At 40.4% G+C, this 26659-nt stretch overlaps 1 protein-coding gene across 2 annotated transcripts in view; it reads right to left on the minus strand.

Annotated features, from left to right (window-relative positions):
- The window catches only part of WNT7B (Wnt family member 7B), a gene marked incomplete at both ends in the record, with an annotated part of 91235 nt that overhangs the window by 16063 nt on the left and 48513 nt on the right, over window positions 1–26659 (minus strand). For both annotated transcript variants that reach the window (XM_082281199.1, XM_082281198.1), the window contains one exon: window positions 23050–23276. In XM_082281199.1, the coding sequence (XP_082137325.1) occupies window positions 23050–23276 (227 nt within the window). The remainder of the gene's footprint in view (window positions 1–23049; window positions 23277–26659) is intronic.

The following is a 26659-nucleotide window of genomic DNA, read 5'->3' on the forward strand; positions in this document are numbered from 1 at the left end:
CTAATAGACAGCAATGCAGGCAGCTGCTGCTCAGACAGACAGACATTGGACCACTGGTTCCTTAAGTGTGTGTCTTCTGGCAGATAGGCAGAGAGGAGCCTTTTTTGTCATTGGAGTCAAGGACTAGCCTATATTTTACCCCTCATTTAGATGCCATTTCTGACAAAGTTTTAGACTTCTAACTGAGCACTAAACTTAGTATGGTTTGATGTGGAAATTCTTACAAGTTCCACAATTGCTGTAGCTTACCAGACTCGAACACGCACAGATTCAGCAGAGTATTTTCAGCCTGGAGCCACAATCAGCTGAGAATCACAGAGACTAAATACATATTCAATTATTCAGCTGTGAACACAGAGTTAAAAAGACTTAACTGTCCCACAGCTATTTGCAAGACATCTATTTGTCTGAGTAACTAGATGAGAATTCTGCTATTGCACATGTCATCCTGCAATGACTCATGTCAGCAGCTAGATGAATAAGGCTGCCACTGAATGTCAGCTATTAGAACTGTAATTTAACTTGAAATATTAAACTGCAGAACATACAGTGTTTGGCCAGTAAGTTCCTAGATCTTGCATCAGCAATGATAGAAAAATGTACTACACACTGTCGTTAAACATAACAAATTCTTCATGCACTTACACAAGACACCAGATTGATTAAATGACACAATACAACATAGGTCAATGGGAAAAAGAAATGAACCACAGCAGAACTAAAATTTTTTTGACAAACCTACCCTTTTCAACAAGTCTTGTAAGCTGATGACAGATTGAGTCATTTTTTATGGCAAAAGACAATAGATACATCTAGATGAATAAACTTAAACTCAGACAACAGCAGCCTAAGTAGTGTTGGATGAAAACTTTTACAGACAAGTTTATTTCCTTTGTAATTTTGTATTTTATTCAACACAGATATTAAAAATTCTCAAGGAAAATAGTGCAGGCTCTTCTTTTTGGGTTTGATCCAAGGGCAATACAAGTCAGAAGGAGTTTTCTCACTGTCTGGAGCAGATTCTTTATTTGCATTTTCAGTGTAATTAACTTTGAGCTTCTTGGTTTATAAAAGCAGGGATTAATTTAATTTTTCTGTCCCTCTAACTTTCTGTACCCAGTGCTACATGTCAGAACTAAGGGCCACTGAAACCCCTTTGTACAGGCAGAAAAAGTAAGGCAGAAGAGCAGGAAACACAGGAGGGTCTCTAGTCTGTCAACCCTGACATAGGCTAATAAGACAGATGTTCCTCACAACAGCTTTTATTCTTCCTGTTCTTAAGGATCTTCAGTAGAGGAGGTTCCAGGGTCTAGTCCAGTACCTCAGGACCCCCACTGGTATGTATTTACTAATATTAACCTGAAATTGTCTTTCTGAGTGAAAACCTACTGCTTCTTTCTCTAGAGCTGCCAAGAACCAGTTATTCCCTCCTTCTAGCAGCAGCCCTGAAATATGTAAAGACTTCCACACCTTCCCAGATGTGTTCCATCATCAGTCCTTGTCCAGCACCCCCAAGAGCTCTGCTCCTTGCCCCTGCTCTCCCAACTGGATGGTTGGTGTTGCAGAGATGTAACAGGGTGCTCCAGATGAGGTCTTGCCTCCTTGGGCCCTGAACAGAAAGAGCCCTTCATATGCCTTGTGTGCTGTAGTCCTGTTTATTCCTGCCAGCATGGTGTTTTCACAGCAGCAGGACACTTTTGACTCTTGTTCAATTTGCAGCTGTCTTCTGTGCAGCTGCTCTCACACCAGATGTTTCCCATCTTGTATTTCTGCAGATGATCATTCCCACGTATAGACCTTTGTATTTGCCTTTCTCATTTGCCTCCTCTTTCTTTGCTTTAGCTCTTTTTTCTTCTTTTCTGGATCACTTCTCTGTCATAATGTTCAATTTTGACCTCGACTTCCTCCAGCTTCCTGGTAGCCCTTCCCAACATTACATAATTCACAAATGCAGTGTGCTCATTCTCTTGGTCAAATCAAGAGTATAATGCTGACTGGTACCAGACCCAGCACAGATCATAAGAAACCTAGTCAGCACACCCTTCCACTTTGATAACTACCCTGCAAGTACGATTTCCAGATGGTCTGTACCCATGTGGCATCTTCTTATTTTTCTTATGAGAATGTCATATAAAGCAGTGTCAAAAGCTCCCTCTAAGTCCAAGATGTATGGTACAAACTGCTTCTGCTCTGCCTCTGAGGGCCTGGGTGGGCAAAGAAGGAAATGAGATTGGTTTAACATGATTTGTTCTTGGCAGATCCTGGTTGACTCTTACTCATCTCCTTGTTCTTAGTTATGAGCTTACAAACGGGGGTCTGTTCCCATATTTTTTCAGTTACTGAAGTTAAGCTGATTGGTCCTACAATTCCTTTCTTTTCTTTTTTTTTTTTTTAGACAAAGGCATACATTCGTCTTTTCAATTCTTCTCAATTAGAGTTCTCTGCAAGTTTTCAGCACTAGTGGCTGTCAGGACTACCAGCTGCACACTGGCTCCATTAAATGTTCTGAGATGAGGGACAGCTAACTGGAAGGCAATCAACATGGACAAATACTGCTCTCTAATGCTCAGAGGGTATTCCTGTGTTGATGGTATTAGTTTATAACCATCTGCTCACCATTCACCTGTTTAGTGAAATCTGAGGCAAGAATGCTTGGCCTTCTTGGTATTATCCTTGGTTTGCACTCTCCTCAGGGGTCCACTCCACTGTGTAGTGGATCAGCTTTTATTCTACATCTACTCGCTGACAAAGTACTACTGACTCATTGATTTCTGTGTAGCCTTCTGTCAAAAAAAAAAAAAAAAGATATAGCCATCCATGTTGTGAGGTTCCTTTGTAGCACCTATGCTCAGAAATATTCCTGAACAATGAACTTGGTACTGGTTGAGTATCTGTTACTGGCAGGACTTTCTGGTCAAGTCTTATGGAGCCTGCTGATCGTCATGTTCAGTAATGTTCTCTTTACAGTATTTATTAATTTCATTTTTCCTCCTTAAACCCCTGATTTTCTACTACAGTCTTGTTTAATTTTGTTTCATCCATATAGGTCTGTTTAGTTGAACTAGAGCTAGAGCAGGGGTTGCACATGATTACAGCAGCTTCTTCCTAGGCTCTCTGTGGTGTCTATTTTCAATTACATGTGGCCAGGACAGAGAATATTGCAGATCTCAAAGCTGAGCATGTGTAGTGATATGACATAATGGTTTATTTACAGATTCTTCTCTTATTCAGCATTTTTCATCTCCAGGCTCCCACTAAGTTTTTATGGTTGGAGGTGCCAGGATCTGGGCCATCCCTTTAGAATTGCTCTGTCAACTGAATTGTTTTCTGTTGCTCATGTGGGTTTGTCAAATCTTCTTTTAGAATGCGCTGTACATGAACCAGAATTATTTCACACGAGCCTTATGGTAGCTTCTTGCTGTCACTGTTTATATACTTTTGGAAGCATGTCTATTAAGAAGAGATACTTACTCTGCCTCTGCTTTTCACATTTTTTCAAACATGTTTTGAATGTCATGGTTATTTTCTAAAGTCTTGGTAGTACTTTCCACAGTGATTTCTGTAATGAGTCTTCCAAGGATTTACAGGGATTTTTTACTTAATCTACCCCATAAATTTATTCCGTTAAATCCTGGCAACCTTAAACAATAGTCAGCACTTCTGTTCCAGTGAGCATAATCGTGTTGTGTTTTTGACTGTCTTTTGGCAACATGTCCCTTGGTGAAGTTTTCTGGGACAGTTTCTGTGAGGTTAGTGAGTTTGCTGTAATCTTTGAAAGGATGTTTAGCAGTGCCCAGAGAAATATGAAATTTTTCTGCTCTCCACTGTAACACTGTATTTGCCATAACAAATATTTCTTATCAGCTCAGCCCTAAGAAACAAACTGTATCCCATTCTTAACAGAAAATGGGGAAATTGAGGTTTGGTCCCAAAGCACCAGTGCTTGTTTTTGTCAAAGTTAAATCAGAACATGGTGCTGAGCACACATTTAAAGAGTGCATGAGAGCATGGCTTCAGGAGCACGAGGGGGTAGTTCCCAGATGCACTGTGCCTTTGAGAACAGCCTGTGTGTGTCACAGCTGGCTGTGTTTTCACAATGCTGCTGCTAATACTATCAAAGTAGCATGTGGGAAGCAAGAGCTGGAGCAGAGAGATCGTCTCCTGCTTGTGTTCTCTTCTGGACCTGCTGGTGTCCCACTGTGGCACTCAATAATTCCCTGCTGAATGTTTGGTGCCTTTTCTTTTCAGCGATGACAAGAGGTTTGATATGTCATAGTATGTGAAAGCTCAGCTGGAGACATCTTGCAGTGTACTGGAGTTTTAAAAAGTTCTTTGCACCCCTTGCATGGAAAGCATGGAAATCTGAAGGCATCCCAGAGAAACTGGGTTCTTAAGTATACCAATGTCCTTAAATTAAATGGGTCTGTGAGGAGCCAGATGTGTTACATATTCTATTCTATTCTATTCTATTCTATTCTATTCTATTCTATCCTAATCTAATAATTCAACTGCCTCAACCTGTTAACAACAGTTCTTATGTAGGATTTGACAATGCATTAAAGTCTCTCTTTTAAAGGGCATTTCACAGAGGAAAGTAAGTCCAATATTTAAGAAAAATGGAAGGGAATCTATAACTATGTGGGCACATATTTTTATCTTTTTTTTAGGTTTGGTCTTGATAGTACTCTTGCACTATAATATGGCCTGTTAAAGGTTTCTGTGGTACCTGTGCAGTGCTCAGCGAGGGAAACACTGTTCACTCTGATTTAAGAAGTAGAAAATATGCCTGCCACATAATAAAAAACAAAAGGAAAAAAAAAACCAAGCAGAAAAGAAACCTCCACTCTCAACCTGACAAGAAAACAGAGTGCAGTACTACCGATCACGTTTTTAAAGTATGTTTGCTTTCAAGTCAATTTTGTGCTCTATTTAATGAGATACAAGAGCAGAGCAGGTGGCTACCATACCACTGAGATTTTCATGTGCATAGATTTTATTGGCTTGAGCCTTCCATGAGTGAATCAGTTCAGAATGGATGTACTTTAGGTAGGATCCTACCAACCTAAGTTATTTGGTGATTTTGTGTCTGTATTTGGCTTTGCTCTGGACCCCATTTCACAAATACCCTGTCCTTCCTTCTATAATATTCATTAATATTAAAAATCCACTACCATGCAGAATCAGACTTTCTCAGTGGACTTTTTGCTGGATCACTATTTTAATTAACTGATTTTAATCATCTCAGTGGCCTAATATAATTGTGCTGTGTTGAAGAGCACCTCTATAAAAATAAATCTGCATGAATGCCATTTGCATGGAGCCATCTTTTCCTCTATCATCTTATGTCATTTCTAACCCAGATAACAAATCCCCAAGGGCAGAGGTCAAGTCCGTATTCTTCTGTAAATCACTGTGCATACCTGTCCTTTGCTGTAGAAACATGTTAAATAATAACACCTTCTAAAGGGTCCACTGAATTATGGGTAGTTGTATGCACCAAGCTCCTATACCTGAGCATGCCAGAGTGTGTGTGTGGGGGTTTCTGTGTATTCTGCAGATGAAATTTCTGATCTTGCTTCCTGAAGTGGTTTAGTTAAATCATGAGTATTACCTGAGTGTCCTGTGCAGAGCCTATGAATGGGCCAGCGCCACTTTGCCAGAATTATTGAATTACAAATATCTGAGTGATACCTGGATGAAATTGGTGTTGGACACAAATCTATTTCTGCAAGAGGCAGTCCTTGCTCTAAGGAGATACATCTTTCAGCTGGAGAGGGCAAGAGAAGAGAGATATTTTTACCTCTCTTACACAGGGGAGTGGTTAAGATATTTATCCAGAGAACAGAAGGACATGCAAGAGAACAAGCTGTCCTCTTGTCGGATTCTTTTTGTGCGGAGATAGCAGAGTAACTCAGTTGCAGTCTTCTCAAGCAACAACTGAAATACAAATTCAAGCCAGGGAGAATATCCATGGAACTGCATGGTGGGACAGGAGCCCTCCCAGAGAGGAGCAGCAGTCCTGGGACTGGAAATCCTCTGCTCTGCTCTTCCACTGTTCAATACAGTATTGAACTGGACATCTACTGCCAGAAGCATAGAGAGGTCTGACCCAGCAATGCTGAGCATCCCAATGCCTGCCAGAGAAGGACATGGCTGTTGGAATCCACTCCTTACACTCACACCCACACACATCCTCACATGCCATACCTGCTTAGCATGGATCCACATCCTTCCTTTTCTTTTAATTTGGAAAAAATAACTGACTAAAAAATAACTAGTCTTCTCAGAAGAATTGCTGAGGTCCTGTCTGCTTCTGTTTCAGAGAGATATCGAGTGATTTTGCATCCCCATTTGGAATTGATAACATTTCTTGACTACTAGTGAGATATGTGCAGCTTCAAACTGGATCTTCTGTTTGTCAGCATAGACTTTTTTTTTTAACTCACTTTTTATGTTAGTCCACACAAACGTTTGAGATAGATAGATAGACAGAGATATAGAAACATATAAATCTAGAAACCTCCTTTTGGAAACACATACAAAGCAAGCGTAGCCCAGGACATTTAGCAGGTATGAGATACTGCTTTCAAACTAGGTCCTAACATGTATGGGATACAAAATTAATTACATCTATAGGGCAAGAGCTAATCACCTAGAGCTAAATCTGCAACAGGGTGTTGGCTCTAAAAGCCTGTCTTTTAGATGTTCTTCCACATAGCGTTTTCCATGTGGCTGACACAAAAATCCAGCCTCACCAAGCACTGAGAGAATTAGAAACCAAAAAAGCAGACTCCCAGAAGGTATCAAGCTGCATGGGGAAGCCCCGAAACTAGCAGTACAAAATGCAAAGAAAGGGAGAGTCTAAACTTATCCCATCAGAGTTAAGCCAGATTTCCCTGCACAGTGAGTCTTTCCAACTGTGCTGGCAGCAATCATCTAAGTGTAATTGCTGGGGGGACATGGTGGTTTTAGAAAAGCAGAGCCCACCCTTAAAATATTCTGACTGGGGAAAGAAGATTTCTTTACATGAAAAGCCAGGAGATGACTTTGTTGGTTTCACTGATTAGAAAAAAGACATTCTACTGAACATAATATAACTTCTTCTAGTGTTTTTTTCTAGTTTTTTTTTTTTTCAGTATCATTTAACTTGGTTCTATCAAGTACAGAATTAGCATGAGTTTACATAAAGTACTAATACTACTTAGTCATGACATTTCTAAAGCAAGATTTATGAAGAGCAGCAGTATCTTTTATTAAACTGAATCACATACACTAGGCATCTAGGTGATCTATGAAGGGTCTAATAAATATATATATTTTTTTTTAAATTATCTTTCAGATTTCCAATCTAAATCCAGACAAATATAATGAAATGGAATAACCACTGACATTTTAGTTCTCACTGCAACAGTAACACAAGACGAGCATTATGTGAAATAACTATGAATTAATGACCTTGTTCTACACAACATTTCGTGGTAAGAGCAGTGAATATGGAGGACATACTGCCCAAACCTAGAAATGGTGACAACCAGACTGGGAACTCTGAAAAGCATTTCAGGCTGCTGGTCATGGAGAAACAGCTCCTGTGTGCCTAGGACAGCACTTTCCAGGCACAGAGATTGTTATGCTTTCTTGTCTGGTGACTCTACTATTCAAGATGGCCTTATTCTTAATAAGTGCACAGACATAGACAAATGAGTTAAGTTTGACCAAAAAAAGGAAAAATAATTTGCATCAAATATTATACCAGAATGTTGTCTTCTGTAAAAATTCTGCACAGGAACATAGCAGAGACATTCTTGCTGCATTTGCTGGGAATGGCTGTTGGATTGTCTCTTGGAGGATAATTCTGTATTAAGGTTGTCCTACAAATCTGTGGCTCACATAAATTCCTGGCATGGTTTCCAGTGCCTGGCAGGATACCTTAGAGAACCAACTCAGTATGTCAAACTCCACAAGCAAGTCACTTGCACTGTCACAGGTGACCCATCCTGTAGGTGTGGGGGCTTTCATGTGTTTGGTGCATTCTTGGCAAGGCAGAGTTTGGCCAGGGGAGACAATAGTGAGTGTTATGGGGCTGTTCAGGATGTTCCCACCCTCTGGATATCTCCCATGGCAGCAGATGTGCCTTGCTGGCTTTAGCCCACCCCACCCAGCCCTTCCCCGGTGGCTGCAGCAGAGGGGCTGGGCTGGCAGACCCCGGCCTGTGCCTGTGCTCTGCTAACTCTGCTCAGAGGTCACATCTCCTGGGCTCAGGGAAAAAGGTTGGGCAGTAAACCCTGCAAGTGACCGCAGTCCTCTCTCAGAGCTCAGAGGCTGTGGAGAGCAAATGAGAAAGTTCTGGTGGAAGGGCTGGGTTGGGACTTGCTTTTGAATTTGCTCAAATGTTTTCCAAATGCTCTTTCACACTGCTTGTGTGGCTGCATTCACCTTTCTGATATGTCTGACTTGCCCGTACATCTTGCTGGGAGGAGAGACACAGTCAAGTGATGATGTCCACCCTTCTTGGCATTTAAAGGGTCCTTGCCTGGTAGTCACGTTTGTAACCCCGGGGAGCAAGACACAGCACAAATCACACATATGAAAGAGATTTAAAAGACTAAAGATCTCAGAGAAGTTTGGATAAATACACTAAGTTTAGATTCTGATCCAAACCTCTCTGGTTTGCAAAATGAGTTTGGAAGCATCACAAGAGCAAAGTCTTTTTTTTTCAGCTCTGGAGTTTCTGGTCTTGACAAGAGTTGGGAAGTGACAAGATTCACATAAACAAGGAAGGGTTATCTGAATCTTCTCAGGACTCATGACAGATACTGAATCAATGTTTAATGTGAGCCTGTCCAGCTAACACCACTGGGTCAGGTTATCTGATCTAGTAGACAAGTGGTTGCTGTTTATTATTTATGTTGTGTTAAGCTTGTGTCTTGCCATGTACTGAGCGAGCCCTCCCTAAAATGCTGATCCACACCTGCAAGAGATTGACAAATGGCAGATACCATAACAACCCTGCAGGTTACCTGCTGAAAAAACTAAATGTTATAAGAATAAAAAGATCAAATTTCTAGCCCACAGTCAACTGTTTTTAACCACTGTACCCTAGAAATGAATGATGAATTTTAAACAAAGACAAGAAGAAAAATTTCTAGGTTTTTAAGGTACTCCAGCTTCAGACCAGGATCCAGGCTTTATGACCAGGAAAGGAGGAACAAGACCCTTTCTGCTGTACATGAGTATTTCAATAGATAGATTGGTATTAATACCAGTATTCCAGAAGCTGCTCATGTAAAACTGCTTCTAAAAACCACTAGCAAGTGTCTCTACTGCAAATCCCCCATTAAAGCAAGATGTGGGTCTCACTAAATAATCTTTCCAGCCCCCCATTTTGCAGCAGCTTATTTCCAGATCTGAACTTCGGAGCTGACCCTTGTCTTTGTGATGGGCCAAACCAAAAGCCAGATCTGAACACGGCTGAACTCTGGGAAAGTTCAAATCTATCGTTTGTGGTTCAGGTTGAGCTCTAATTAAAACAGACCAGCTAGAAAGGCAAATGTCTTAAAACCAAAACAAAACAAATGTTTCACGTGAAAAGTTTTGGATCAGGCTATATGGTACCAAGTAGTGTTTTTGTCTATCACATGATGTCATGTTCCTCTGGTTAACACAAACTGACAGCATGCACATGCTGCTGCATGAGATGTTCCATGCAGACACTTTGAATCCAACTTCAAGAAGAAAACAGTATTCATGGAAGTGCTTTCATGATGTGCAAAACCCCATCAGCAATCGTCCCGCCACTCAGCTCTGAGGGTAGGCTGCCACCTTTCAAACTTTCCATGCCCATCCCTAGCAGCACAGTGTTTCAGAGTCTCCCAAAAAACCAGTGTCTTGCTTTCTCTGAGTGAAGCTTATGCTTCATTGTGTCAGTAGTATGTGGAATATTGCCACTAATCCCTGAAAACAAACAAGAAGGGGGTACTGCAGAACCTTCGGTTGCGTAAAAGGGCAGGGAACACCCAGATAAATCTCCTGCTCAGAGCTTCTATTTATACTATAGTTAATACTACAGTGTCTGTAATAGTCAACATGGTTGAGCAGTAGACAAGGGAAAAGCAAACAAAAGGGAAGGGAACTTGGTTTCAACATTACTGAACTGCTGAAGTGAAGGAAAATGGGAGACAGCAAGGAGAAAGGAAGGGAAAGAGGGAAAAATTCTAGCGCCCCATCTCTGGTGTCAGGATGTCACAGTGCACCAGTAGCTAGAAAAAGAGGGAACTCAAGACAGGAAGATTTACTCAAAGAATCACAGCACACATACAATAAGTAATGAGGATTTACTCTCCCTGTGGGCTTTATTCGCTCTCTTTTATTTTACATGTAAGTACTGAACATCAGTTCAGTGTTTTCTCTTCATGAAATTTGAGTGGACAGTTACCTAAGGTTTCCAAACTTCCTTCTTCTGCAAACTAAGCTAATAATCCTACCAGACCTCTTCTACTGAGATTTTTCACTGTGTTTTTTTTTTCAGGCCGGGACTCACTTTTTAGAAGACCAAATTCTTCCATGACATTTCTGTCCTTTTCTTTCCTCTTTGTATAAGAAGACTTCAACAGCAACCAGTTTTGCTTGAGGATACATCCCAAATGTTTGAGTGGACGTTAGTCCCCAATAATTTCAATTCTTCAGAGTAATTTTTACTTTCCAGAGAGTGAGATATGAAGTGACTTGACCAGGGACACAAGAGAAGTCACAGCTGGGAGCAGAGAACAAGTCCATTATCTCCTGGTTCATGCTTTCACCATAAAATGATTGTTCTTACATTGAACTAGGAAACACAAGGTATGTGAAAAAGAATAGGAAGGGAATGGTATTGAGCTTCTCAATGTGATGCCTTCCTCTCAGCTTAGACTCAGAGAATGAAAAATTATTTTATCCATTCTGCATGAATACTTCTCAAGTTAAAGAATATTCAAATGTTTTCACTCAGGAAATTTTCACTTCATTTTGACTGGTGAAGTTGTAACTAAAAGAACAATCTTTCTAATTAATCATTCTTAGCAATAGACTAAATTCTATTTATGGCATCATTTTAAACACACCAAAACACCAGAAAGCAGTAAAAGACCCACATAAGCAAAGGAATGAGACACAGTACTTTCTTCTGTTTTGTGCGGTTCATGAAATAGGATTGCCAGGAACCTAGTTATTACTTTAGAATTTTCTTTAAAGCAAGAAGTAGAGTAGAATGGGAATAGATACCTGCTCATGTGCTACACATGATAATATATTGATGGCCAGAAAATCTAGCTGAAAGAATCACATGGTCTTTTGTCATTGTGACAAATATGGCAGAAAATACATGCTTGTTGAATTGCGTTAATCCTTCTCTGAGTGTGGAGGACCCAAATGCTTAGGAATGAGAAGCAGTCAGAGAATAAAACCTACCTGACTGTTTAGGAAAGTTCACCACCTTTGCTGTGGACTTACTGAAATACCCTGTCTGTTTCTGCCTGGGATACTGGCATTAGCAAATTTCCAAACTATTGACTTAGACATCAAGATTATCCTTCAGAAATGCACTGACAGGTACCCACCACTGATAGATAGAAACAGCAATGCACAGGTGCTCTGTGCTGGCCACATCTGATTTTGGATCCTGTCATTGACCTTCACCATTACCAATTTTTACTGCTTCTGGCCCATCCCTTTTTCTTTCCTCTCCCTTCACATGCATTTATAGGTCTGCTACACTCTTTCCCACTTCCTCACATCCCTAGCCAGGCACTTGAAAGGCTTCCATCCCAAAGATTGAAAACATACTCCATATTAAAACAGGATAGTATGACCAGCAGTTCCATGTTTCAAACACATTCAATTTATATCAAACTGAGAATAAACAGCTGGGGAAGCTACTTGGTGGGTTGCTGGAGACTGTGGCTTCCATTTTTTGTGGAACATGTCTCTGTCACTTGCTAAATAGGTGCACCATCTGGTGGTAATTTTGGACTCCCACTTCTTAAATTTCCAAAGAGCAGTGGTGGAGCTACGCCTGTGGTTGCAGCATTTATTTTTTTGCCACTATCTGTCTGAAAGTCCTCAGATAAGACAACTTTTGCAGGTACTACTGGTGATTGAGTACTAAGAATAGGTAGGACTTTAAATAAAGATCAACTTTCCATGTCTGCTGTGTGGGGCAAGCAGGTATGACTTTCTGAAAGGACCACATGCTCCCCTGAGAAACATACATAGAGATGGAAAAATTCCAAGCACAAAGAGAAATTAGGTATTAGGGGAGTCTAAACTCCCAGGATAGGAAACAGGGACTGTCGTGCAGTCGAGTTAAGATCCAAATCACCCTCTGGAAGCATTTCTCCCTGTTCTTTGACCATACAAGGAATACAGCCTGACTAGGTTCCTATCTCAGACATCTCATGCAAATGCCTGGAGCTGTGTGATGTGAAACTGGGCCAAAGGAAAGAAGTGAGGAAGGGGCTCCTCATTTTTCTGCCTTTGTTGTCTGAAACCCTTTAATTCAGCAGCAGAGAGAAACCACTACTATCTCTTGTGCCATTCCCCTCAGAAAATGCAAGGTTGCACTGAGCATGTCTGATGGGACTTAAAATGGAGATCTCTTCTGAACAGGATGGCTGGAGGCTGAATCAGACAGAAAATGAGTCTCCACATTTTGGTGAAGAAATGAGTGAACAGGTAAAAATAAGTCATGATCCATGAGTAAACTTTTTTTGTTTTAGCAACCTGGATAGAGCTGTAAGGTCTACAGCAGTTCAATGCACGTATGTTGAGCTTCTATCTAGAGATAGCAGTGCCTTCTCTCAGTGCATCAGTGATCTTTCTGGGGTGAGAGCAAACCAAAAAGACACCTCAGTAATTCAAGCCCATTTAACTGACACCGGCTAAGTCTTAGGAATCATCTTTCTCACACAATCCCAGAACTGGAGTTGTGGAGAAAGCATTATAGATAGGAAGAAATTACACTTGTGGCTAAAAGTAGTCTGTCTCCTAGGTGCACTCCAAGTGGATCTGGGATGGGCAGAAGGACCCATCATCAGCTTGATCTGCATTGCTGTCTTTCGCTATGACTTCTGTATTCTGCAAACCACTTGGTTCTGCCTTTAAAATGAAACACTTTCAAAGCCTCTTTAGTAGCACTTACAATGGAGGGTTTAAAGTTAAGCACGTATTGGGTAAAAAAAGCATGGCTGGAGTCTGTGGCCAGTTTGAATCCTGAGGGAATGACTACCTTAGAACTACAATGCTAGATTCACTTTCTCAAGCCTCCAAATAATAGATTATAGAGTCCTCTTTCTTGCTTGCTTTATTTCTTTTTTTAAATTTGCCTCTTCTGTCAGTAAAAATAATATTGTACTTCACAGTATGAACATCAGTAAGAAATAAACTACAGTCATGCACAATTTAATCCAAGGCTAAAAGGTCAGACAGGATACGCACGAAGGAAATTTTGTCAATTAGAAAATGAGGTATTTGTCAGATGTAATATTTTGCAATACACCAGCCACTTCATTAGGAAAAGAAATTGCTGGTGACTGGAGGCATGATGGCAAACTGCATGGATCAGTGATCTAATCCTGAATGCTAAAATATTTGTTTGCAAACCAAAATGTGCAGATAACAAATGCTGTGTTTTTTGTAATGTTTGTACATGCCTCTCTCTGCACTTCAAGCTTTTCAGTTTAGAAACAGATGGTTTACCAAACAGAACCTATCCCTAAGAACAGAGGAGAAAAGGGAGGGATGCTGCTACATATGTAACTCTGAAGTCTAATGGCATGTTTAGCCTGGCCTGCTTGATGTAGAGGTTGGACTAGATGACCAAACCTATCATCTGTAATTCTAGGGAAGAGATTTTGACAACACACTTAACCGCAGTAGTAAAGCTCAGGGAATCTCCAAAGTCGTTAGAACCCCAAGTTGTTACAGGATCACATACCAGCAGGTGCTGTCCTGTACTCCCTGTCATCCTCCATAAAGAACTTCCCCTGCAGTGGCAAGGTATGGCAGCACCTGCCTGTTTGCAAAGTTGCTCTGTACTTAAAAAGTCAAATGTCATATGGTTGATTTCTGTTTAACTGATTGGGTTTTAGCTGAGTCCCTCTATTAAATTCAGCTTCACTTTCAACTTCTGCTCATAATCAAAAGCCAGGAGACTTTTTAGTGGCTGTGGTGAAACCAGTGGCAAAATTTCTACTGACAGCAATAGGACAAGAATTTGGCCCCTGCCCTTTTGGATTAAGACCAGCACCACTTTATTTGACTTTTAATGTCATTTGCCTTCCTGGTTTAAGCATGCATTATGTTGTAAGTCATTGACCAATAGGACTGGGATGCTGAAGTAACTCATGAGTCAGCATGCTATGGAACATTTGTACTCAGCAATTTTATTAAAAAGTGATATGAAAAAAATGACACTAAATGAACATTAATGTTCCTTGGAAGCATTTGGAAGTAAGGAAATGCCAAGCTTAAAGCTGCTATGCGAAGTTAGCCCTGTGTCCAAACTTTGGTACAGTATTCAACTAAATCATAGCCTAGAATTTGCATACTATCTTTTCCACAGGACCTCTGACTGACTCATCCCAAGGGAAACCAGAAAAGTAATATGGAAAAAGTTACCCTGAATAGCTACAGACAAAGCTAAAAGAGAAAAGGAGGACTTTTGTTCTGGCCGGTGCAGAGCAGGAAATTATCATCACAGACCCAAGGCCCCATCACATGTACCTATTCCTTTTCCACTACACCTAAGTATGCAGTAGGATGATCAAATGCCAAAACCTATGAGTACCCATCCCTCCCCCTCCCTACATGTTTCTTTTCCATACTGACACCTAAATGGAGCGATTCCATACAATAAAAAAGGTCCATTTAGTTTTGAACCCCTTCCCCATGTCAGCCCATCGGTTTTTCAGGAGATCTAAGGTCACAGGAAGACAGTGTGTCGTGCTATATGATGTGCAGCGTTGTGGAACCTTACATTCCAGCATACCCATAGAAGCATGTGAGAGCAGAGTTGAGGAGATCCAGAGACTTGAGTCTCCCCAGTTACAGTTCTTGGCATTAATTTACATCAATGCATGGAACAAATTTAAAATTAAGTGCTCTGACAACAAAAATGGAGTTGCTCACAGTCTGGTATGTTAGTGCATTTAAATTTGAAAATGTCTACAGAAAAGCACCTGTTCCAAGAAAATCTTCATTTTTATATGGAATGGAATGAATCAGAAGACCTTTCCTTAAGATGGAAAATCCAGATTTCATTCAGATCAATAACCACCATTCCTCATCCAGCTGCAAGCCGCACACAGTTCACCAAGTAATTATATTACCATATTAGTGCTGTGTTTGGAATAAGGATGTCTGCCTTTTAAAGAAAGTCTGCTGCCAAATAGGTAGGTATTTAAATGGCAACAAGAATGTTTTCATTTAAGAGAATTTATACTATTCTTCACACTCATGACCCTTGAGGGAAGAGAAAACACAATTGAGCTATACTTGAACTAAACAGTAAAACCTTACAAAAAGACTAGGAAGTGGAGAAGATGAATTGAGATATATAAAAATCTGTCTCTTCATGGCTGGAAATTATTATATGCTGCAGACTATATATGCTTTTATTTCTTTTATAGGGACACAAAAAAATAAAGATTATAAAATGAATGTAGCAAAGTGACATTTTTTCTGGTTAAGTCAAACAAAATTTATTTCTGTCAGCTCGTAATTTACAAATGGTACTGTCCATTAATGTTTTTCTTTTCCTCTATGATTGACAATGTGTTTTGAAAACATTACTAAGGCCTCCCTGAATCATTTTGAGGTTCTGGCATCTAAGAAATTTTTAAAGCACAGAGAAATTATAACCCACAAATGTTCAAATTGATTCACCAAGCTGGGAATCCTCCATCCTGTCAAAATAGGATGTTTCTTTAAAATAGCAGCACTTCCTTAAAATAAAAAGATATTTTTCTTTTTCTAAAAACATCCAAGTGACAGACATTAAGAGTCTGAACCTACCACTCCCACAATAGCCTGTCTCCTCAGCTAAAAAAATACAAATTCCTAGCACCTTAGTGGTTTCATAACTTTTTTACTGTTCCTTCACAACCTCAGCTACCGCCAGCTGGGAGGGTTTATTTTCTTATTCTGGTTTAGGTTACTGTCTTACTTTGTTACTTGTGATAGTAAAAAGCTTGCCCCCCTTCTACAGTAAGAAAGTATGAACTGTTTGAATCAACTCCTCAATTTCCCCCCAAAGATGATAATACAAACTGAAATGCCCTCTCACACTCTTTGCCTTGTAACTACTACATTATCACACCTTTTCCCCTGTGTTCAGCTTTCAGTTGTGATGAGGTGCACTGAGGAAACTGTTCTGCTAAGGCAGCCTGCCTTTGAGGACTTTTCTCACTACTCAGAGCAGCATGCAGGGCTTTGGGTGGAACAGCTCAGCTTTGCTCCAGCATGGCCTGTCTACCTCTGTAAGGCAACTTGTGGGATAATCACTGACACACCAAAATCCTTCTGCAGTAATATATAGCTAATAAGTGAGAACAAATAGATTGGACATTCTTAAGGTTAAAGATATTTTAGTTTCTCCTTGCAGCAACAACACGCCAGTTGTGAAAATAAAGGAGCTGTTTGGGACATTTTAAGAGAAGACTTTACAATGACTGTTTGCAGGGTGTTTAATCTTTCCTGCAAAATGAGCATGCAGAGGAAGTCCACAGATTTGGGGGGTTTTACCTCTTTACTGCCTGCCTTTACCTGCCAGCCAGTTACCTAGCTGCTAGGGGTGGTGGTTCATCATGCATGTCTTGTTGTGTTGTCTTTTTTTTTTTTTAATTCAGGCTAATAATGAGAAAACTCTCCCTCTCCAAATAACTGAGAAATATACATCTTGTTATGCACCACTGTGCTTCTATTAAGAGCTTATGCTTGCTTAAGCCACAGATCATTAAATTTGCCATGGTATTTGTAGTTTAACTAAATCAAACGTGCAAATGCAATGACTCCACATGGCATCTTGGGAAGTGGACATCAGCAGTCACTCCAAGTTGGCTACATGAGCAATAAGGATATTTTTTGTACTGGTCTTACATCATCTTCTGGAGCTGCACACATCCTTAGTACAGACTGCAGCCGATTGAATGCATCCTGTGCACCTCTCTCCTGGCATCCCAGACAGCCCACTGTACTAGGAGCTGAAAGCTGATGCCATGCTCTGAGAAGCCACCCCTCACACCGGAAAGTTTTTTACTATATCCTAGCACCAACAGAGAAATCCAGTTAAAATTACTGAAAACAAATTTTTTTCTCCTCAGTTGCTTGAATGCTCAAAGGGCATTGTTGTCTGGGCCCATGCTATCCAACAAAAAACCCTAAATTTTTCCACATTAGGTCCAAAAGCCACTGTGCAATTGAGGTTCCCTGTAGCTGACAAGTGCCTAAACCAATCATAGCACCTACTGCTATGACAAAGATAATTACTGCCTTTCCGTTGGTGAAGTGTGTACCCCGCTCTGTATCATATTTAAAATAATCTAATTCCAACTCATTTTCCCCCTCCAAATTGTTTCCAGCTGTACAATTCCTTTTTTTCCCCCATATTGTTTTTATTGGATATAGTGCAAGTTCATAAAGATAGATTTTCCCATAATAACTACACAGATGTTAGAATATTAAACATACAGTCAACCTGATATATGAATATTACTAAGCCTTAACAAACATATAACAAACAACATAAATTGATTTTAAAAAACTGAAAATGAGAACACAGAGTAGCCGAGAAGGAAATGGCAGGAGAAAATAAAGGCAAGAAGCGAGCTAGAAATGTACTTACTTTAGCATACTGTCTGGATTCATTTATGGTTCCCTTTATTGACTCGCTGATAGCATTAAAGCACAACTATGGTTGTAAAGCATTCCTAAGAATGCCGCCTGTCTTCATGTCTTGGAAGTTTTCTGCTCACCCTGAAAGCCAAGCTTTCCAAGTTGGCCAACTCATACCACACTAGAAACTACTGTGCTAGATTAATCCATCTGCTTGGACCCAAATATCCATTTTTGGAGAATAATGGGCCTCTCTACTCCTCCCATTTTTGGTAGGAAGTTTTTATGAACATTTGGCATCTCGGTTAAACCATCATCATAGCCCAGAATAAAAATGACTGGATTCATATGTGGAATCCAAGTTTAATTAAGCCTATATATGGCCTGAACCAAGAATAATTTACTGGCTGACACCCCCTCAGCATGTGTGATAAGATGCCAACCGTTTCTCTGTGACTCCATCACTTAGATATCTTTCATGCCCCATTCCCATGTTCCAATTCAGGCCTGCAGCTAAAACATGGGATCAAGAGTGGACTTACAGTGTTATCTGATTCCAGCACAACTAGAGCAAGAATCACTTTTTTTGTGAGTATCTCTCCTTCAGAAGCTATCCCCCTCCCTTTCCCAGTCTTACGTTTGGAATTATCCATCCTGTCCCCAGTTTATGTGTGCATGTGTACAAGTGCATGCTTGTAGAGAGAGCTGTGACATTCAAGTTTATGATCTGATTGTGTTTACCAAAACTTTTCTTCACCTGGGAGTTAATAAAATTCATGCAGATTTTTTTTTGCTCTAAAAATCCAGGGTTTTTCTCCTATCCCTCCCTCATTCTGCCTGGAGAGTGGATCAAAAGTTGAGTGAATGGGAAGAGACAGGAAACTTCTTAAAATGTTCTTCTCCTAAACCTCCCTTGGTGAGCAGAGCTGTAACTTCCCTTCAGATGCATTTTTTCAACACAGCAGAAAACTAAAGACCAAAACAAAAGGTAAGACATTAAAAAAAACCAAAAACCAAACTTCAGAACTCCCTTGGGTTTGGCCTACTTGTTAATATTTCCCTGTCAGGTGTCCAGTTTAATGATTTTCCAAATCACTGCACCAGTGACACCACCAAATATTGCTAAATCGTGATCATTTTCCACTTCATGAGTCTGAGAAAGGAGACAGGTACAGATCACTTTGGATATCTTGACAGATATATTTTTCAAAACACCAAAACACCTCTGTTTTGCCCTGGATTTAGCACTGGTAAGAGCTGCCTGTTCATAAGCACTTGAGCTGGAAGGATTCCAGTGGAAAGGGTCAATGCACAAATAATTAGCCAGAATAATCCACTGTCAAAGAACAACAGTAGGTTTCATTTCTGCTATTGATTCGGACTTCATACTACAGAGCCTGCACTGCTTACTTTTTTGGGGTGGAGTTCTTTGCTTTCTATGCTATTAATGATCTGTAGCTTTTAGAGGCATGTAAGTGACAAATTGCTCTGCCCATCCCATTCCCACTTGGGGGAATAGAGACCAGTTCCTAGTGGAGCTGGAGCTCTTTTGCATCAATAACCTGATAGGACCAGAGGCGTTACTCATCCAGATCAGGGTCCTCACTTTCAAAATGTTAGAAGGGCAATTATCTTTCAACAGTGATTACCAGTAATAACATTTGATATATAATTATTTTTTAATTAATTTTAAAATTTTTAGTTTTTAATTTTTGACTCGGGTTGTTTAAGAGGCTTAAAGCAAGAAGGATGAGTGGAGAGTACAGATGATTATGTGAGAAGCTGGCATGAAAGCTAGGGATGTGTGCAAGAAGGTGACAAATGTGTGTACAGGACAGCATGGGTAAAGTAAGTGCAGGACTGACTTTCTTTGGGGATGGCATGAGTATGGAAGATTTCCCAGCTATAAATGTATCAAAATAAGCTATATGCAATGCTTGGCTAATTCATCCCATGCTACAGTCTTTGTACATGCCACTAATTTAGATTTCTCTGTCACTTTTTATCTCTGGCTGCTATAAATCTTTCACACCAACATGAATGCCCCATCATTTCTATGGTTATTATTCCATCCTCTGGACTATTTCCATTTTTTTTAGTGCAGATTCTATGTACTGTATTGGTGATGCAGCCCTCATTCACTGAAGTACCTCTTTGAGTAAATAACTCCTCACTGATCCATCTTGGAGCTTAGCTAAAAAACTGAGGACTTCTCCTGGCACAGTAGGATCCCTGGAAAACACAAGGGGGGACATGTGTCCCTGTGTCATGTCTTCTGGCTTGGTGGTGGGTGGAAGACATGCATAGTAAGAACATAAAGGCACCCAAGAGGTGATCGTAGCAACAGATACACATCTGTTGGAGAAACCTCACCTTGGGTGAGTCTGAGTGTTTGCTTTGAATCTTGAAGGGGGAGTGTTGCACCAAAATACAAGTTAGAATAATCATAAATCTTCACTTGTCAGTGTAGTGGTAGAGTCTTGGCCAGTGGTTAAAGAGCAGGTCCCCTATTTCCCATGCAGCAGGAGAGCAATTAATATCATGTTATCACTGCTTACTTTCCCTCCCCACCCTGAGACCTGAATAACTCACCTTCAGTGTTCATCTCCCCAAGGGATTCTGGGATGGAGCTTTCCTTTGGGGTGAAGTGAAAAACATGCCTGTCTTTTTTTAGTTTTAGTCCTTTCTTCAGTATGTTCAGGCAGAACCAAATGGCCGGTTTAGTGTTTCTGTGTCAGACACGGGTGTGTTTTGTTACACAAGTGAATCTTTATGGTTAAAGGTATCTTGTACTTTTAAGTAGTGGGGTTTTTAAATCTTTGTCCATTTTTTACCTTTTCCCCCCTTGCTAGTGTAATAACACTACTTCCTAAACCCTATCCTTTTCCTAGGTACTGACCTCATCATCTCTGGGTGCTACTCCACTAATAAAAAAAATAAAGACATGTGAATTATGGGATCCTTTATAGACCTGCATGGAACTTGTCTGGCTTGGCTGGAAGGGGTCATGTAAACCTTCTCCATCTGTTGGAGTCTGTGTGGTTTCACTCCCAACAAATGTCAAAGCAGAACTCAGCTGCAACAGCCAAGTTTCATCTGTGCTCGGGTTAACCCATAAAAGAACCCACCAAATTCCACATCAGTCATTTCAGACTTTCAAGAAACCATTCAGGTTCAGTGGAGAGGTGAAGAATCTGGTAAACATTTTGGCAAATATGGCTTGAACAGTGGCTCAAGAAAACCCTGGTTTTTCCAGTTTTGTATAGTCTGACCAACCTGATAGCTGGTCCATCCTAATGACAAATAATTTCTGTTCCTTGTAGCACTTACTTTGAGTAGAAACATTGAGAATGAAAGCACAGCTACAACTTGTCCTCTTTAGTCATTTGAACTGCATTAACTTGCAAAGTTTTGGAGGAGGAAAAGAGTCTCTGTGGTGAAGAGGATTGTTTCCCATGAGCACAGTGGTGGAGCTGGTAAAGCACCACAAGTTTTTCAGCTTGGAGAGGAGAGCAGAAATGGTGAAATCCTTTTCACTGGAAAGCTTAGTAATGACACCAACTCTGGTACAACCCTCCAGAGTGGCCCTTCTCAGGCCATAGGGGATCTCACAGAAGGTAAGAGAACCCACTTATCTAAGGTCAGAGCATGCCCACAAACTTTGGCAGATGAAAACAGAGCATGAAGAAGTACAGCATGCTTGGCAGATGTATATTTTCTGGCAGCAACATAATTCTGGTTATCAACTGAAAGCAAACAAACATATTATCAACCAAGGAGGACCAGACCATGCCTTTAACAGTCAAGACAAGTGAATAGAGTTTTTTCTGGTTCATTTAAATTTGAAGGTAGAAGTCAAAAGTTAGGCTAATTCCTGAATATTATTCCTTGAGAACATAATATAATGCTCACAGAATATGACAGACCCTCTGCAAATGTAAGTCAATTGCCCAATGCCAATGGATTTATTTTACTCTTTACAGCTGAACCACTGTGTCTTTAAAGTGCCCAGACCCCAGCCAGATTCTCAGATTCGGATATTCTTTCAAAAAATATTCAGTTCCCTTGTTGACTCAAACATACCTCAGTTTTTGGCATTCATTTCACAAGGGTGTTAGAAAAAAACCCTAAAGCTTTGACCACCACTACAAACAAAAGCACCATGTGAGTCGACTCCTCTTTGCACAGAAGAAATTAAATGTTATGACTTTTTTTCATACAGTTTTAATGAGATCTTATGTCTAACCACACTCAGTTGTGTTGGAGGGACAAGACTCACCTGAACCATTGAATGCAAGAGGTATCATGCAGAGAAAAATGAAACACATGAAGAATAGGCTACAACCCCACTGAGAAGCTGGATGGTATCACTTTGAGTGCCTTTGAGGGAGCCACACAGTACAACATGTTATCCCAGCCCAAAACAGCAGACAGTATGTGAGAATGGGCAGCCCTTGGGGGAGAGAGAAAAGGTCAGGAATAAGCTAAGGATACCCAGCTGGGTGATGAGGAAAATAGTGACCTCAGTGCTGGAAAAAAAATTTACATAATCTCCCCTGTGAAATAGTATCAGACATATGGTAAATGGAAAGGTATTGATTTAACTTCTGCCAGCTAAAAGCTTGTCAGGCCAAGACCATGTGTTATTTTCTTTGAATAGGTTTCCTGCCTCAAATCACTTGCAGTATTTTCTTTGCAGTATGATAGCAACACTAAAATGTATCACTGCTGCATATAGGAAGGCCAGTGTCATATGCAGAGTACTTCCATCAATTATTTGGGACTATCGCATTATTTATGCTTCTGGGAAGTCTTCAGAGGGATTTTTCTGAGCTGCTTTTTGTTCATTTTTGATTAGCCTTAATATTCACCACAGTTATCATGACAACCTGTAACAAGACAACAGCTGGAAATACTCTCTTCATGAGCTGTGACCTTGGATGGCTGTGCAGGCACTGAGGCCATTGCTGGGTCTGAAGTTGCACAGATATGAGTGACTTCATCTACAGATCACTGGAGATTTCATGTGTCTTGCCAGTTACTTTTCAGCGAGTGGAAACACACTTGTTCTGGGAGCATCACAGTTGAACTCTGAGGGTTATAAACCTTTGCAGGACCATAGCAAGAAAGGCAAAAGAAAACCATCTCAAACAGATCCCTACAGCACCGTATTAGAGACACCCTTACCTACTCGAAGCTCTTGTCCAAAGACTGTTTTCTCTCCCAGTGCAGAGCAGTTCCACCTCCCATACCGAAACTGGTACTGGCACTCATTGATTCCCATTTGTGCCCCTTCCCCGATCACAATGATGGCATCAGGGCGGCTCTGGCAGATTGCTCGCTGCCGAGGGGCCAGGCCTGGGATTTTGTTGCAGATTATATTAGCTCCTAAAGCCACCACGGATGACAAAGCTCTGAGGAAAAAAGCAGAAAGACACGTTATAACCAAATTGAGGTGACCAGGTGCTGCTGTGTGGCTGGCAAGGCACTGTGCAAAAGAGGAAGGGTTGGAGGTTGAGTTACTGTAATTATGCCAACTTGGCACAATGTCTCTGGTCTGGTATAGGAGCCTGGAAATCTTGCAGTAATTCCTGATCTGATTTGTGCCAGAAAAAACAAAGAAATGGAATTTTGGCACTTTTGTTTCCAGTCCTACACAGAGACATCAGCTTGTGAGATGTGGAAAGCAAGACTTATTTAAAAGAAAAATAGTGACAAGTGATCATCCACAAATCTCTGAAATTCATGTCTACTTTGAATGCGGGTTCAGGCTTAGTGTTTTAGTTACTGCAGCCAGTTCATCCACCCCTCATTTGGAACTGTTAAGCACAATTTAGAAAATGACTTGACACTAGCACCACTCTTGCCCATTGTTAGGCTCAGGGTATTGAATGATTAATGAAGTTCACCAGCATAACTGTACTTGAGATCTGGCAAACATCATGGAGTACATAGGAGTGAGTCTTAGTATGTGCCATCCAGACTATATCTGCAGTTCTCATTCTTCAAGTATATTTTCAGAATTCATTATGAAGTTTGCATATAACTTGCACCTGCCATATGTTTTCACTTGAGTGTATTTATTTTTCATTTTTCAGCTCACTTTTCAACATCTCCACAGGCTCATTTTTCAACATCTTTACAGGCTACATTTTAAATGGTAATATTTTGGGAAAAAAATGGGAAAACATGGATACACGTTCAGTGATGCCTCTGGTCACATCTACTGAGTAGCCACCAGGCCCATGTGGAGATGCTTCAGGTGGCTCTGGACAAGCAGACACTGCCCCATGATTCTACTTTCCCTCTTGAACACCAGCCTAAGCCTTTCATCTTAGTATTAAAAATTTCCCACTGGAAATGCTTCATTGGGGAAATGCTGACTAAACAAAATTAAAGAATTACATAAGAACTTATCAACTTCATCACTGCAAAATTACATAAATGCTGCATTTCAATGAAATCAGAGTGTTTAATTTTGCCATTTCAATAAGCTACAGTAAAGCCAGACCAAGGAGGGTGAAATGGAGCACTATTCCCTGGCCAAAATGAAATACTGCTATTCCTGTGGAATGGCAATTCCATGATGATTCCCTCTGCCTTTAATAGGTATTTGTGCATCTTTTCCAAAGTTAACAATCCATGAGAAATTCACCACTTGGGGGTTTTTTATTTATGGCAGGGGCGGGGGGGGGATGGGTATGGATATAGAGATAAGGTATCAACACATGCCCTGTTGTTCTGCCTATTAAACAAAAGTAAGAACAAAAGGTAGTTGCAGTCTGACCACTCTCAGTGTTGGAGCAGGAGTGCTCAGACCTGTAGCTTTAATTTGTGTTCCTCTGGGTGCTGAGCAATGAAGCTGGAGCATTAACTGGAACCAAAGAGCCCCTGAGATTCATGCAGGTTTTGAACTAAGGTTTTGTTTCTGACAAAAAGTGTTTCTCCATTTAAAAAAAAGAAAAAGAAAAAAATTTAAATAGTGATGTCTTTAAATCAGAACTTTCCAAGAGATGTGATAATCTTAAAAAAGTATTATGAGTTTGATATAGGGGTAAGATTCTCTTTACAGTGGCTTATGACCTTAATGCTATGGCTTCAAAAGCTAATGAAAATCACAGAGGAAAGTATCAATACTTAACTTTAAAAAAAAAAAAAATCAGACACTTTTCAATATTGAAAAGTAAAAGTGTTATTTGCTTTGGAAGGTCATGGAGCTTTTCTCTCTCTGACTTCATCCGCTTCCCACACAAAGTAGGATGAACGTTCTGAAAATATTGCAGTAAAACACAAAGGAAAGCATTTTTCCTTAATAGATGTTTTGTGTCAAATTCAGAAACATGCACTCGTTGATGATGCTAAAATGCTGTGCCCCATTCTTACCCCATCCCCTCCACATGGCTTTGCCCAGTTCCCTGGGACAGACCAGGTGCCCAAGCGTCCTGCAAGACCTTCCCGCCTGGTAACCCATTTCCACTTCTGCTTCAGACACTGACCCTTCCAGGAAAACCTAATCCTGAGGAAATCTGGGGTTGACTCCTAAGAAAGAAACATGCACAAGGCATTCATCATTCCATTTGATGCTTAGCACATGCACAAGACATACAGTTCTGGTCTCATAGCTGCCTGACAGTCATCAAGTTACTGAGGCTATGCCACCATCTTACTAGGAAGAATTACATCTAAAAATTGTTTGTATGTTATATAAATACTTTTTTTTAAATTAAAAACTGATAAAAACCATGCAATAACTTCCTGACATCATTTTTTTTAAACTGGTGGGCTTCCAGAGTTTCCACTAACTGTTCTCAAGTTGAGCAGCAAAACCTTACGACTTTCAAAAAAAAAGAAAGCAAGAATTGGCCACAGCATCTAAACATATAATTTTCAGTTAAGTTGCTTGCTTCATACACATTACTGCTGTCTCATGATTAGGTTAAAGAGTATATTCTTTGGTTTCCCATTGTTTTTGGAGCAGACCTTGGTCAAACTGACAGTGGGTCAGTTTATTTGTCCAGAAAATAAGCATGATCATATCTGCCTCAGAAGGTATCGTGAGGGTGTCGTAATTATTGTGTGCTTGTAACGTGTATTGAAACAATTAAACTGCAACTACTGGGCATTGAAGGGGTCTTAGTTTTTCTATTATTACTTCCAGAAACTTCCCCCTCTCTGGCCTGAACTTACCAGCATATCCCCTCAGTCTTGTTTAGCCTACTTTTAAATTGTTACAGTGCCAAAAGAAATGCTGAATCATGAAACTGAGGTTTTGGAAAACTTTATTTTTATTAAAGAAATGCACCCAACAGCATTTCAAGCTTCCTCTCCTCTATTTCTTGTGGCATCCCTCAATTTGTGCATCAGTCACACATTTGGGAGGGTTGTGCACTGCCCCTGCCCCTTGGCAGGTTGAAGTCTACGTCATTTTTTTTATGAGATGGAGATTGTTTTACTTTATAGCTGTCAAAAGGCAGATCCTCCATGCCACATTTTGGCATCTTCTTTCATCTAATCTTTCTTTGTGGTGCAAATTTCCTTGATTCTTATCACCAGAAACTCCTGAGTGTGTCATTTTGTTAAGATTTCTGATGCAGTTTACAGTAATTGTAACCATCCTGCACCACGACAGTCTCCACACGCCTCAGAGTCTTCTGCTGGGTCATCCACATGGGCTATCCAATTAAACATCATCCACATGGCTTATCCAGATAAACAGAGCTAGTGGAATAATGGCACATTTCCTGAGGAATTAGTGTCCTTAGAATCCTAAGGCATTAGTGTCTGGAATATGGAGAGC

This window comes from Coloeus monedula (assembly GCF_965178545.1).
Source record: "Coloeus monedula genome assembly, chromosome: 4".
NCBI lineage: Eukaryota > Metazoa > Chordata > Aves > Passeriformes > Corvidae > Coloeus > Coloeus monedula.